Here is a 15,075-nt window from a genome sequence, read left to right on the forward strand (position 1 = left end):
GTGAACGGAGGAGGAGAGCGAATCACAGGTGTACCAGAAGGTTTGTGTAGCCCAGCCCCCGCCCTGGGCGTCAACACATAGCTTCTGGTTCACCAGGAAAATGGTGTCATTGAAACATTAAAAATCCTGTAGATAACATATAATACACAGCTTTACTTGAGCCTGCATTGAAAAGTAGTTCACCAGCATTGCTTTAAAGGCCAGGGAACATGATTCCAATCCGTTCTTTGTCCGTAACAGGTTGCGCCTCTCACTTGTGCCCATATCGAATGCATAGGCTACACTACGCACCTGCCCGGCGTAGCAACACAACGCGTAGCCTACAGTGACAAACTATTAACTGCACATGGGCGCATAGGTGCTAGAGCGTGTGTTGCGCACCGACTCTCTCTCTCTCTTCTAAATGAAGGAGCTAGTAGCCAGAAAATCATTCGAACAGTTCTGTCAGCAACATGACGAAACGCAAACGTTCATCATCGGTGAGTTAGGCTACTATGAAAATTCCTGAATATGCCGATGCATTGTGCGCAAAGCAAATATTTGAACGATCAGAAAAAAACAAAGAAAAATAATCTGCTTACCAAATCAACTCTTAGATGAAGCTTAGATAAAACGAACAAGTTTGCGAGGATAACAATATGGTAGGCTAGATGAAAAAGGGTTAAGAAGATGACAGGCAATGACAGATGACAGATTTTTTTTTGTAAACTCCAACAGAGCATATGTTCAAAAAAGACTGGAAGAAAAAAAATCACTGGTCCAGGCACTTCAGTTGATTACTGACTGTTACCCCATTAATCAACTGAAGTGCCTGGACCTAACTCACGCAGATGGATGCATGTGTTAGTCCTATTTCCATGTCAATGCTGGGGTGAGTTTCTCAAAAGAGAAGTTGTTAGCCTGTTAGCAACTTCGGGAGTTGCCAATGGGAAAATGCATTGAAAACAACAAAGTAGCTAATGTAGTAAGCAACTTTGGTTTTGAGAAATTCACCCCTGCCCACACACTTTTTTTCTGCTGATTCCCAGCAGGAGTAGGCTAACTCCATGAACATTTCTCAATGTTAAATTTTAGTGATGGGCAAGTAACCCAAATTCATTATAGTTCAGGGCCATATTCCAAATGACCTGGGTATACCTGAAAATTCTGTAGAAACAACCACCTACTGGTAGCCTAGTTGAATTGGACAGAAAAAACAAATCAGGTCAAATTGCAATATTTGACTCTGGAATGTAGCCTAAACTAATGAATTCAAGTTGTCCATCAGTGTATAGGCCTATGCAGTTGCCCCCCACCTAGCAACTGGCTTTTTTTGTGAGTCTCGTATTCCATCTGGTACTTCAACAACTCAGTCTGATTGGCTGGATTGTCATGTTTGATTGACACTTTGGAAGCTTCTTTGTATATGGCTTCTGTAGTCTATACTGCATTTGGAAGATACTACAGTATGTACAAAGTAATTAGTGGTACTATTTCTCACATTAATGCAATGAAGAAAACCACTCAAGTTCCATGCAATAACATATTCAGTTCATCTCAACATTTGTGTAATATGCACAAAATAAGGATTGGCAGCAGAAAGGACTGGTAATCATATCATATTTCATGACCCTGTCTTAAGTGACATCATTGTATGTACATACCACACTGCTCCCTTTTATAACCTGACAATGACACACCTATAATGAATATTCCTGAATTTGGTAATGAACACAGATATTAAAAGTTGCTGCGTGCACATTTCTCTCTCTCTCTCTCTCTCTCTCTCTCTCTCTCTCTCTCTCTCTCTCTCTCTCTCTCTCTCTCCTTCTCTCTCTCTCTCTCTCTCTCTCGCTCACACACACACACACACACACACACACACACACACACACACACACACACACACACACACACACACACACACGCACACACTACACATCAGATATAGACCTTGTCTCGCTTGCTTCCTTGAAGGACACTGCTGAGAGAGAGCCAGTTGAGCCAAATGCCACGATGGCAGGCGAGGAGAGAGCTGCATATTGCACACATATCATAATATCACTTGCACTTGATGTTTGTGGTCTGTGGGAAACAATGTGGTGTGTGTACAAGTGTCCTGCCTAGCCATGCTGCGCTGCTGTGCCTTGTCCTGCCTCCCCTTGCCTTCCATGGCATTTGCCCTCTGACCCCCTGCGTCGTCTGCTTATTCCCTTGCAGGGCGCTGCTGAGGGAGCCTGGCGTGGTGGCATCTCTCGCCGAGCAGAATGCCAAGATGGCAGGCACGCTCCTCCGCACCGATGGCACCGCTGCGTTCCGCCGCTTCACGCCGGACTCGCTGGCAGCGATTGAGGCGGCCAAGGCTTTGGAGTGTGTGGATTGTGAGGAGGAGATGTGTCAAGACCAAAGCCAGAAGAAGAAGAAGAAGAAGAAAAGGAAGAATAAGAAGGAGCAGAAGGATCGACCCAAACCCTCCAGCGACCTTGAGGCCGGCAAGGTCGTGCCCTTCATCTTCGGCGACCCTCCACCGGAGCTGCTCAACGTGCCCCTGGAGGACCTGGACCCCTTCTACAGGGCAAAGAAGGTCAGGGGTGTATTTAATCTATCAAGCAATTGATTCATTTACCACCGAAGCACCAAAATATATCACTTAATTATTAAATGCCACCAAACCATGACAGGAGGAGCACACAGGATTCCAGTTTTCAAACTACTTAGAGTGTTATCATAGTGTTATCTTCAATGGAAAGTCAATGGAAACTATTTTCAGATGAATTAGGCAAATGCTAGGCATAAATGTCAACTAAACCAGTGGTTCCCAACCTTTTTCTTCAGGGACCCATATTTTGACCATTGTAAGCTTTGGTGACCCAACTGCGTGAGGGCCCGCACGAGAGGGAGTAACATGATACTCTGTTTCCTGCTCATTCTTAACTAATTTTAGTTATGTAATTTTATTCGTCTTCGGTAAAATATAGGTGAAATGTTTAATGTAGCACAACATTTGATGTTTCTATGTATATATTAGGTTAGATGCTTTGTCATTTATACAACATGGGCTATATGTGGTATTAAAATGAAACCTCTTAAAAACAAGAAGGCTTTCCGACCCTCTGTGGATCTTTGGTTAGCCATAGGTTTGGTCCGGACCCATAGGTTGGGAACCACTGAACTAAACAACAGTAAATCAGCTCATGTTTGGGTTTAATCAAGTTTTGGATACCGTTCACACATACATGGATATTTTTTTCAGTTTTAGCATCTAGTTTAGATGTGAATGGAGTTTTAGAAATCTCCTCCTAAAACATCTAGAACCTTTAGGGAGCTGAAACACACCTGTCGTGTCCACATGTACACTGTATATGTAAATGGATACAGAATCAATTCTGTGTTAAAAAATATTGACATATGTTTTATCAAGGCCTTAGGCCTAGTCCCCACACAGCAAACTGCCAGGCGTTTTTCGCCAAGCGGACTATCGCGCTGGGGGCGTGGTCACCAATACTTACATTAGATACTCCCTGGGGCTAGCTACGCTTCTCTGCCTTTCAAACCTAGTGGCCCAGTCAGCCCCTAGCGGCAGACAGCCTGCAGATCCGGCAAGATAGCAAACGGCGAACGATCGTTTACACACATTACCCACCCAATATCACAACATAGTGTCTACAATACTGCGATATCGCCCCCATTCAAAGTCAATGAGAGCAGAGCGTAATTCAGTGGTGTGGGGACGGGCCATGAGAGCATCAATAGCTTGAGAGCATGAGAGTAGTAATACATCTTTAAAATGCCTAGGTCTTCATTTTCTCTCTTTCAGACCTTCGTTGTCATCAGCAAAGGGAACGTGATCCACAGGTTCAACGCTGAGCCAGCTCTGGATTGGCTGTGGCTACGGCCCTTCAGCCCTGTCAGACAGGCAGCCATTCAAGTGCTTTTGCATTCATATCCTTAACATGTGACCCAGAGCGCACACACACACACACACACACACACACACACACACACACACACACACACACACACACACACACACACACACACACACACACACACAAACACACACACACACACACACACACACACACACACACACACACACACACACACTTCAAAACACCTCTGACCTCTGATATAAGAAATGAAAAACTAACAATCTTTTGATGACATAAACAACACACTCCTTCCTTAACCCACATATACATTGTTCAGATTGTTCATCGTCCTCACCATTCTAGCCAACTGTGTGTTTCTGGCAATGCCCTACTCAGCAGACGCATTGGGGTGAGATGTCTTAAATGAAATCCTTTGCACAAATCTGACACATCCAATTTCTCGCCTGTTACTTTCCTTCTTTGCCTAGTAACACAAAATGTGAACTGCGCTTGTTCAACATTAAGCTGCATTCACAAAGTCTTTCTGTTTTCATATGCATGTTTGGGATTCTAAGATTCAGAAAGCTGTACATGAGTTATCAGAACACAGCTACTGTAAAGTTGGAAACAGCTTAATTTGTGGTCATAAATTCATGAAATTCTGAGTTTTAGATGTAATGTAATATAATTGATGATTCCCTCCCGGTTTGACTAAAAAACACCTTGCCAGCTGCACCTTTAAAACACAGATTCAGTATCATCTACCTGGCGTAACCCGTCTTCTCCTGCCTGACCGCTTATGATGTTGCAGGTTTACCTGTATTGCCGTGTACACTTTAGAGGCCTTGATCAAGGTGCTATCCAGAGGACTGTGTTTGGGGCGCTTCACCTTCCTCCGCGACCGGTGGAACTGGCTCGACGTGTTTGTCATCCTCATGGGGTGAGTGACGCACCAAGGAGAGCAAAGCTTTTGGTGGGGCCTGGCGCAAAGTCATCCGGACAGTCGTGGTCTTTAAAGGGGTATGCCACTACTTTGGGGCTTAATACAGTTAAAGGGACAGTTTGGTCAATTTCAACATGCATTTGTATTGCTCACGCTACCCTTGACTTGTCAGTACCTGGTGATGCCACATTTTTCGGCTCAGCCCTTTCCGAGATATGAGCAATTCTAATGGGGGCAGCGTTTGTTTACATTTTTAAAAAATGAAACATAGGCCAACTCCAAATATTTTCCCAAAAGGTACTGCTGTTTGCTAGTTGTCTGCTGATGTTTTATAACCTTTTGGATGTTTTTGGGAATAAATTAAAATGTGTTTTTGAAATGTAAACAAAGAGCTGCCCCCATTACAATGACCAGGATCTCGGAAACGGCTGAAGAAAAAAAAAACAAATCTCAGTCACTGACAAGTCCAGGGTAGTGTGAGCATTACAACTGCATGTTGAAATTGACCAAACTGTCCCTTTAAATCGTTGGCCAGGGTTTAGAAAGGTGGTAAAGTGTCATATTTTTCATGTAAGCCATTGTCTTGCTTTAAGACAAGTTAAAAGAGAGAGTATGTCGCTAAGCTAGTGAAAGTCAATGCATCCGTGTAGCATGCTACATGCAACAGTGATGCATTGACTTTCACTAGCTCAGCGACATACTCCCTCTTTTAACTGTATTAAGCCCCAAAATAGTGGCATACCCCTTTAATGGTTGAAGAGATGGGCTTTGGACCAGAGAGTTGCAAGTTCGAATCCCACCCTTTCACACTCCCTACCGCACTCCATGAGTGCATTCCAATATGCGACCTTGCGTCAGGTGCGTGTTATGTGCATTGCAGTTTGCAAATGAGAAAATTAATTTACAATTGAGTTTGCAAGATATTGAAATATAATGCTGTTGTCAGTGATGTCATCATGACGTATTACTTTCTGGTATGAGGCCGGTAAGCACAAGTGGAGGAGGCAAGGTCGCATATTGAAACGCGGTGCCCTTGAGCAAGGCACATAACCCCTTACTGTTCCAGGGATTGTACCAACTCCTGTTTGTTGTAGCTCCGCAGAGTAATCTGAATCAGTCTCTCTCTTTCTCTCTCTCTCTCTCTCTCTCTCTGTCTCTCTCTCTCTCTCTCTCGTGTGTGTGTGTGTGTGTGTGTGTGTGTGTGTGTGTGTGTGTGTGTGTGTGTGTGTGTGTGTGTGTGTGTGTGTGTGTGTGTGTGTGTGTGTGTGTGTGTGTGCACTACTCTGACGATTAATGACTTGAAAATGAGGATGATCATCACTTATACTGGGAGCTGATTTGGGACAGTCATATGAAATATAATCTGCATCAAAATGTGTAACAGTGTGCATGTGTTGTGCTGTGTCTTTGTAACAGTGTGTGTGTGATGTGCTGTGTCTTTGTAACAGTGTGTAGTGATGTGCTGTGTCTTTGTAACAGTGTGTATGTGTTGTGCTGTGTCTTTGTAACAGTGTGTATGTATGTGATGTGCTGTGTCTTTGTAACTGTGTGTATGTGTTGTGCTGTGTCTTTGTAACAGTGTGTATGTGTTGTGCTGTGTCTTTGTAACAGTGTGTATGTGATGTGCTGTGTCTTTGTAACAGTGTGTATGTATGTGATGTGCTGTGTCTTTGTAACAGTGTGTATGTATGTGTTGTGCTGTGTCTTTGTAACAGTGTGTATGTGATGTGCTGTGTCTTTGTAACAGTGTGTATGTGCTGTGCTGTGTCTTTGTAACAGTGTGTATGTGATGTGCTGTGTCTTTGTGTGTCCACAGGTACCTTGGGATGTTCATACACCTGACAGGATTTACTATGTTTGCTGTGCTGAAGGTTATCCCCCTGTTGCCTGGTATGGACCAAGTCATAGCCGAAAACGTTGTTGTTGTTGTTGTTGTTGTTGTTTAGTTTAGGTTAGTTGTTTAGTTTATCATATATAAGCTACTTAGACTTCAACTCATTTTCTGCATGAACATTACAGGATCTTAAATGATCAATCAATCAATCAATTACTTATATAGCACATTATCATACAAAAGTGTCATTCAATGTGCTAGATAGAAAGTAGAGAAAGAAGATAAAACCGCTTTTACTTTCTTTTTAAAACAAGATACGGTTGGGCAGTTCTAATTTGGAGAGGAATCTGGTTGCAGCATTTGGCAGCATAATGACTAAATGCCATTTGACCCTTGGCACAACGAGTAGAGGAGACCCTGAAGATCTAAGACGTCTATTAGGATGACATTGCTCTAGCACAGGGGTTCCCAAACTTCACCGTGACAAGGCCCCCCATTTACCGGTAGATTCCAGCCAAGACCTCCTGACTTGAGCCATGCCACACTGTTTTTTCTGTGCACCCGGTTTCACAACTTGATGAAGTTGGTGCATTTCTAAACAGAGAGTATAATATATAGGGCCTATATAAACATTGTTAAGAAGAAAATGATTCCACTCCGATTGTTCAGCTTTTTTTGTTTATTTTGGCTACTGAAGTTATTCAATTTATGAAATTATTCATTTTATGTCACTATGTTTTTCCTGACAACCTGGTGCGGAATCCCAGAACCTGCTGCGGAACTCAGACCTGTGACTCAGAATTTTCTGTGCACAGTGTTGTACCTGAACTAGTTCATCATTTGAGCAAACTTGGACTGAACGCTCACTGTGTACTGCATGATGAACGAACCATGAACTAGTTCATTCTGGTGCCTGTGAACGAACGGCATGTGCATTTGTTTAATAAGGTGCCACATTTCCTTGGTGTTCAGGTGAAACCCCAGCCAAATACATTTCAAAAGGGCCCCAGTAATATAAAATGACAACACATATCTTTTCATTGTTCTGATAAAAAATGAATACCTGTCTGTGGTTTTATGCCTGTATAGGCTTTGTCAATGATATTGAACAACATAGCTCCAAATCTCTTGCGAAAAACACTCTGTGTAGTTCCCTTTTGGAAACTATGAACGAACTATGAACTATGAACAATAATGAACTATGAACAAATTAGTTCATTCTGAAATGTGTGAACTGAACTTTGAACTAGTTCCTGTAAAAGATTAACTTTCCCAACACTGTCTGTGCATATGTGAACGCATCAAAGTGTACCCAGTCCCCTTAGAAGTGAACCGTATGAGACCTTTATTACCGTGGTCTCAGTACGGTTCTCTTATAAGTTCTGACAAGTTACACTTGTGACTAGGTGTAATCACTTAAGGAGGGCTCTAGAGCAGTGGTTCTTAACCTGGGGTGCGGGCACCCCCTGGGGATGCGCCAGAGATTTTAGGGGGTGCACAGAATTTTTTTTTGTTGAGAATGCAACCAAACTTCTGCTTGCGGACATTATAATTAGGCCAAATCAAAACCAAATTAAAACATGGTTGGTCCCCATGTAAAGTGATTATGGTATTGATCAATGTCTCAAGCAAGAATCATTGTAATTAATCACTTAAATGCCTATACACGTGTAGACATTTGGGTTGGGGGTGTGCGGTTTGTCTTGGGCACAGGTAAGGGGGTGCATTAAGAAAAAAAGGTTAAGAAACACTGCTTTAGAGGAACGGGTGTGATCAACAAGAGGCCTGAAACCCAATAAACGCCAGAAAGATCAGACGGTTCTTTCTGTAATACACTCACAATATGAACGGAAACAGAGTACTTTTGCTGTCAGTTTACACTTTTTGTTCCACTTGAAGAGGACTGAGTTTTCCTAGTGTCTACTCATGGCCAGTAATACAATGTCCCTGTTCTTTCTCTGCCGAGACTAGGCCAGAAGCGGGTTGTCGGCGCGATGGCCCATTCCCTGCGGAGGCTTCGTGACGCGGCTGTCATCACCCTCTTCAGTCTGGTCATCTTTGCCTCAGTGCTGCTGCAGGTCTTCATGGGCGGCCTCCGGACAAAGTGCATTCTTATTGAGGGTACAAACGGGACGTATGATGATCTTGGCTTCTGGCATGATGAGGATCCCTATGGTCCTAGACACATCAACAACCATTGTAAGCCTACTTAACAACAAAGCAAAGACCATTGGTCGTGTGTGTGTGTGTGTGTGTGTGTGTGTGTGTGTGTGTGTGTGTGTGTGTATGCGTGTGCGTGTGCGTGTGTCTGTGTGTCTGTGTGTGAAAAATGGAATCCTTTGAATGGCCATGGTGCATCTTCACCTTTGCCATTGGCATTGTCATGTCATTGCTGTAGCCAATATAGCCGCTGAAACCGAAAGGATGAACAGTGGCACGCCATATTTATGAAAAGGCGAAATGCATACAAACAAAAGCCGTGCACTGTTGATTTCTCCTTGTTTACTAAAGTGACTCTTGCCATTTGTAGCTAACCAATATTTTCTGCCGGGCCGCTTGGATCCTTTGGTGTGTGGAACACGGTCGGACGCTGGGTGAGTTCTTTTTTTTTAGATATTGTTTTGGTCTTTTTGACTTTATTTATGATAGTACAGTGAAGATGGTGACAGGAAGCGAGTGGGGAGAGAGAGACGGGGAAGGGCAATCGAGGAATCGGGGAATCGAACCCAGGTCGGCCGCATAGTAGAAGAGTGCCCTACCGTTAGGCCACGGGTGAGTTCTGTCAAAGGTTCTACATAGGATGACCAAGACAAAGCATTCTTCTTTTTTTTTTACTCCACCAAGGAAGTTATGTTTTCGGTCGCATTGGTTTGTCTCTTTGTTTGTTTGTCTGTTTCTCTGTCGGTCAGCAGAATAACTCAAAAAGTCAGGAATGGATTTGGATGAAATTTGGAAATGACAAAAGGAACAAGTTGCTACATTTTGGTGATGATACGGATCACGACGCGGATCCAGGATCTTTCACAAAACAAAGCAGAAAGACAAATAAAAATGTTTTATTTTTTGAGGCTTTTAAGCCTTTATTTTTGAGACAGGACAGTGGAGGTGAGACAGGAAATGAGTGGGGAGAGAGAGAGACAGGGAAGGATCGGCAAATGACCCGGGACGGAATCGAACCCGGGTCGCCGGCGTAGCAGTCCAGTGCCCAGCCATTCTAGCCACGGCTGGGCCCAAGACAAAGCATTCTATGCATTGGCATTCTAACAAAGAGGGATCAATTCCGGTCTCCTCAATAGGAGAGACCAGGGACATTTTGATAGATTTCCCCATTGACCGCCATTCATTCTGAACCCCTGTCGCCAGTCTTCCAAAGAGGCGTGTAAGATTAGAATCTTACAGCTGATTGATTCGGAAAGAAACTCCTCCTGAACTGTCCCTTACTTGTCAATTAGTGGTGTCAACAATGATCGATTCGGCGATCCGAATAGATCCGGGGCATGGATGATCCAGATCCAGATCCGGCAAGTTCCAGAATCAATCCGGCAATTTTTTAAAGTTTCAATTACTTCCATGGATATTTCGGGAGCAAATGAATGTTAAATTAAATAAAAACACTTCAAAACATTGCAAGACTGATACAGACTGATACAGAAAACAGCCAATAAATTGTTGCTCAGTATCTGACTACTTGTATTTCCTCATCATGGCTGAACATTTGCTTTGCGTTCAGTAGAAATGCAATGCATTGTAGAATTGAATCGAATCGGATTGGATCTAATAGAATCGAATCGAATCGGATCTACTACCTCCCGAATCGTGATCGAATCGGATCGTGAGGGCAGTGCCGATCCACACCACTATTGTCAATCGTCTCTGGATTCATAACCATAAATGAGCGTTGCTGTCCCTATGCTAACAACTGCCCATTGACCGCTGTTTTAATGTCACAACTGTTTTTTATAAGTTTATTTATTTATAAGTTTATTTATTAATATGAATTAATGCTGCCCATTCAAAAATCAGGTGTCATTGAAAAGGCAGTGATGCACATGGACACCTATTTCCATCTAGGCTCTTAACGATTATCTTTTTCATGGTCTTGGTCTTGGAGAGAACTCAGTCGAACACGCTTCTCCTCTCCTGTCCTCTCCTCTTCTAACCTTTCCTCTCCTAACCTTTCCTCTCCTCTTCCATTCTAACATCTCTTCTCCTCTCCTGTCCTCTCCTCTCTTCTCTCCTCTCCTCTTATCACCACACCTCTCCTCTCGTGCCCTCCTGTCCTCTCCTGTCCTGTCCTCTCGCTTCTCCTCTCCTCTTGTAACCTCTCCTCTCCTCTCCTCACAGTGGCTGCCCTGCCGGTTTTATATGCCTGTGGACAGAAGGAAATCCCAACTATGGCTACACAAGCTATGACAATTTCTTAGGGGCCTTCCTCTCTGTTGTCCGTCTAATGGCGCAGGACTACGCAAGTGACCTCATTGCCCTGGTTAGTGTGAACTTTTCAAATTCAAAAATTCAAATTCAAATGTAAAAAAGCTTTACTGTGTGTGTGTGTGTGTGTGTGTGTGTGTGCGTGTGCATGTGCATGTGCGAGTGTGAGTGAGTGTTTGTGCGCGCGTGCGCACAAACCGATGTAAGGCTACTTAACAACAAAGCAAAGACCATTGGTCCTGTGTGTGTGTGTGTGTATGTGTGTGTGTGTGTGTGTGTGTGTGTGTGTGTGTGTGTGCGTGTGTGTGTGTGTGTGTGTGTGTGTGTGTGTGTGTGTGTGTGTGCATGTGCATGCGTGTGTGAGTGTGGGTACACATGCGCGTGTGTGTGTGCGCGCGCGTGTGTGTGTGTGTGTGTGAGTGCGTACGCACATGTGTGTGCACGCGTGCGTGTGTGTGGGTGTGTCTGTGTGTGTTGCGTTTGTGGTTTGCGCGAGCAGTTTGAGAAAACAATGTGTGTGCACTGAATTTGGAATGAAGGATTTCCTATAAATTATTTTTGTTGGCCAGAGGCACTCTATCTTCTGCCTGGAGGAAGCAGCAAATGGTAAATGGACTGCATTTATATAGCGGCTTTCCACTCCTTCGAGCACTCAAAGCGCTTTACATTGTGCCTCACATTTACCCATTCACACACCGGTGGCCGTGGCTGCCACGCAGTGGACCACCCTGCCACCAGGAGCAACTTGGGGTTAAGTATCTTGCTCAAGGACACAACGATCGACTCAGACCGAGCGGGGCTCGAACCAGCAACCTTTAGGTTGCCGAACGGCTCCTCTACCACCTGAGCTACCACCGCCCAGTTTAACCCATCTATGCCTGAAGCATCTGCAAAAAACGCCTGCTGAATGCCTAAGCCTTTGTTGGGAAAGTTGCCCTCAGCCTATAAAAACCAATATCTTCAAGCCTCAATATCTTCTAGCCTCTGATGCACATAATAACATCAAATAAGTTGCATTCCCAAGACGCTCATCATGCATTACAATGTGTTGATTCAGCTGTAACATACCCACATTTTAATTAAAAAAGCTAAAATCTCTAAGGCCTGAATCCAGCGTATATGTGTCTCCAGGCATCAAAGGGTAAACAACACATATGAGTCATCAGGCTAAAATGGGTTAAAACAAGAATGGAGTGAGTTTTTCAAGATCCCCTTAGCTTTATTTGAAGATCCATGGTGTAAACATAATCGGCTCACAGACAGAAGATCCACGGTCGGTGACTAATCGCCCCATGGCTGGAAGATCCATTCTGTGAACTTCATTGACTCCTTCTGAAGTTACATCATCACTGACTGCGCACGCATTGTTGACTCAGACACACACCAGGGTTCCCACTGGTGCTTGAATTCCTTGAAAATGCTTGAATTTCAAAAAGTGTTTTCAAGGTTGTGAAAATGCTTTAATTTTTGGTGAAGTGCTTGAAAATGCTTGAAAAAGCCAAATAATAGAAATAAATTGTTCAGGCACATCAAAAATCTGAGGGAGTGAGATGTCAGATGGGATTTGCCATTCGACACCCTAAAATTGATTAGAATGCAGGAAATTGCATTTTAAAAACACAACATTTTCTGGGGCAGGACCCCCACACCCCCTTCCCGCGGCCTATTAAAGGTGCTGGAAAACTGAAAATTTGGTGCTTGAAGGTGCTTGAAAAGTGCTTGAATTTGTTGATGAAAAAGGTGTGGGAACCCTGACACACACACACACACACACACACACACACACACACACACACACACACACACACACACACACACACACACACACACACACACACACACACACACACACACACACAGTGCAGTCTCCAAAGAGAGAAGACCTGCTGTCCTGAAGTGTTATGCTATTCCACTATTCCGAGAGGGAATAGGCTGTTCTAGAAGCATTGGAGATGTTTGTGGTTACAAGAAATTAAATGTACCGACTGGACTGAGGACACCATTAGGGCCTTCAGGCCGACCAGAACGGAGCTGGTGTTAGTGCCCGCACCAGTTACGTTCAGCACTAAAGTGCTAGTCTGCAAACCGCCCGTGTTCATACCGGGCTCTGAACTTTTTCCACACGTGACGGTGGTACCCGGATGAACCTGCTGACGGCCACGTTGTCGTGGCGGTTTGCAGAGAAAAAACTACAATTTTGCGGTTCGCGAACGCAAATATCTGTGGCGTGAACACGCCGGCCGGTTTGCGATTAGGTGCGGGAACGGGCTTCAGCACGGTTCTCAGTCGGCCTGAACGCGCTACATCAGGAATGCCCGTGCCTGTGGTGCCCACTTCATATCTGAAGTTACTGTGACCATCCATTTTCTTGTTTGAGAAAAAAAAACAGCTGGCTTGTTTCTTTACAAATGTGCGGTGCATGGTCGATTCTGCTCCAACCATGCGCGCGCAGCCTGATTACATCACAGAAGTGTACAAACGTTAAAGGGACACTGTGCAGGAATTGGTCAAAAAAGGTACTGCAACTATGCTGATCATTGAAACTGGGTTGCCAAATTTGATCTTTACATGAACGTTTACTAAGTAATAAACAAACATTTCCTAGTATGGTCCAAGTAGAGTAATTTTTGCAGCTAAAAATGGCTATTTTTGGAAATTCAAAATGGCGGACCATGGAGAAGATCCCCCTTTTCATGTATGAGAAGTGCACATTTTCCAGTTACAATGAATACTTAGAATTTGATGGTGGTGGTAAGTATTCATGAAAAAGGTAACATTAGTGAATGGGCAGCATGAATTCTGGAAATAAACAACAAAAAATCTCACACAGTGTCCCTTTAAACGGGTATATTTGCTCACAGGCGAGTTTTTGTAGACAGTCTGTCTCAGGGGTGTGGCATGACATTCTGTGCATTATGTTCAACCAGCTGAAATGGATCATTAAAATGTGAAAGGAAAGTTATGGGATTCATTATGTTACCCCCCCACCCCATATGTCTGGCCCTGATGATTTTAAGACGAAAAATCCCCACTCACAAGCTACGTCTCATTATTCATTTATAAATTACCACCATGTCCACAAGCAGACAAGTTTCGGCTCTTAAGCCATCATCAGTGTGTGTGGACATGGTGGTAATTTATAAATAAATAATGAGACGTACCTTGTGAGTGCGGATTTTTCCTCTTTAAGTTGATACCTTTTATCGCGCACCCTAAATCTTTCATTTTTTTCCCAGAAGTTGAGCGCGTCCTCTGACAAACTTGAGGGCCCTGATGACTCTCACTCAGAATTGGGTACTCATGACATCTTATGAATTGGATGGGGGCCGCTACTTTCAGATGACTACTGTATAATATGTCCTGATCCTGACCACAGCTGTCAGCTGATCAACCGAGTAACTTTAACTTTAACTTTTTAAAACTTTTTTTTTAACTATAACTTTTCTCTTGACCCGCAGAGCCTGCGTGCGGGTGGGACTTACAACATATACTTCTTTGTCCTGATGTCGCTGGGATGCTTCTGTCTGCTGAGTCTGCTCCTGGCAGCCGTCTCCATGGCGTACGCTGAGATGAACAACGCCGCCATCCAGGACGCCAAGGAGAAGGAGGAGGAGTACACCCTCATCCTGGAGGAGATGAAGAGACAGCAGGAGCAGGTGAGTCAGGGTTATTGAGAATTCAGTTACTTTTTGTGTGGTCTTTTTTCGACTTTATGTCCGATAGGTGAGAGAGGTGAACAGGAAGCGAATCGGGAGAGAGACCGTTAGGGGCCGGCAAAGGATCCGGGAGTCGAAAGGAATCTAATTGAACCCGGGTCATGTTAGGCGAGTGCCCTACCGGTTGTCCACGGCAGGGCCAGGGTTATTAGAATTCAATTACATTACACACGTCAGATGGTTTCAACTAAAGCAAAAAAAATAAAGTGATGCATCTACATTAGATCTCATCTAGTACATTACAAAAGTTATGCATCTAAATTAGAACTCCAATAGTTTGTAGATCACTGTTTTCTGAAA

General features: G+C 43.9%; 1 protein-coding gene across 3 annotated transcripts in view; it reads left to right on the forward strand.

Moving 5' to 3' along the window:
* Positions 1-15,075, forward strand: part of LOC134438094 (sodium channel protein type 4 subunit alpha A-like) — a 61,268-nt gene that overhangs the window by 14,327 nt on the left and 31,866 nt on the right. For all 3 annotated transcript variants that reach the window (XM_063187681.1, XM_063187691.1, XM_063187687.1), the window contains exons 2-10: positions 2,200-2,563; positions 3,797-3,920; positions 4,179-4,260; positions 4,663-4,791; positions 6,611-6,684; positions 8,600-8,827; positions 9,159-9,222; positions 10,973-11,114; positions 14,518-14,715. In XM_063187681.1, the coding sequence (XP_063043751.1) occupies positions 2,200-2,563; positions 3,797-3,920; positions 4,179-4,260; positions 4,663-4,791; positions 6,611-6,684; positions 8,600-8,827; positions 9,159-9,222; positions 10,973-11,114; positions 14,518-14,715 (1,405 nt within the window). The remainder of the gene's footprint in view (positions 1-2,199; positions 2,564-3,796; positions 3,921-4,178; positions 4,261-4,662; positions 4,792-6,610; positions 6,685-8,599; positions 8,828-9,158; positions 9,223-10,972; positions 11,115-14,517; positions 14,716-15,075) is intronic.

Source organism: Engraulis encrasicolus, chromosome 2 (genome assembly GCF_034702125.1).
Source record: "Engraulis encrasicolus isolate BLACKSEA-1 chromosome 2, IST_EnEncr_1.0, whole genome shotgun sequence".
Taxonomy (NCBI): Eukaryota; Metazoa; Chordata; class Actinopteri; order Clupeiformes; family Engraulidae; genus Engraulis; species Engraulis encrasicolus.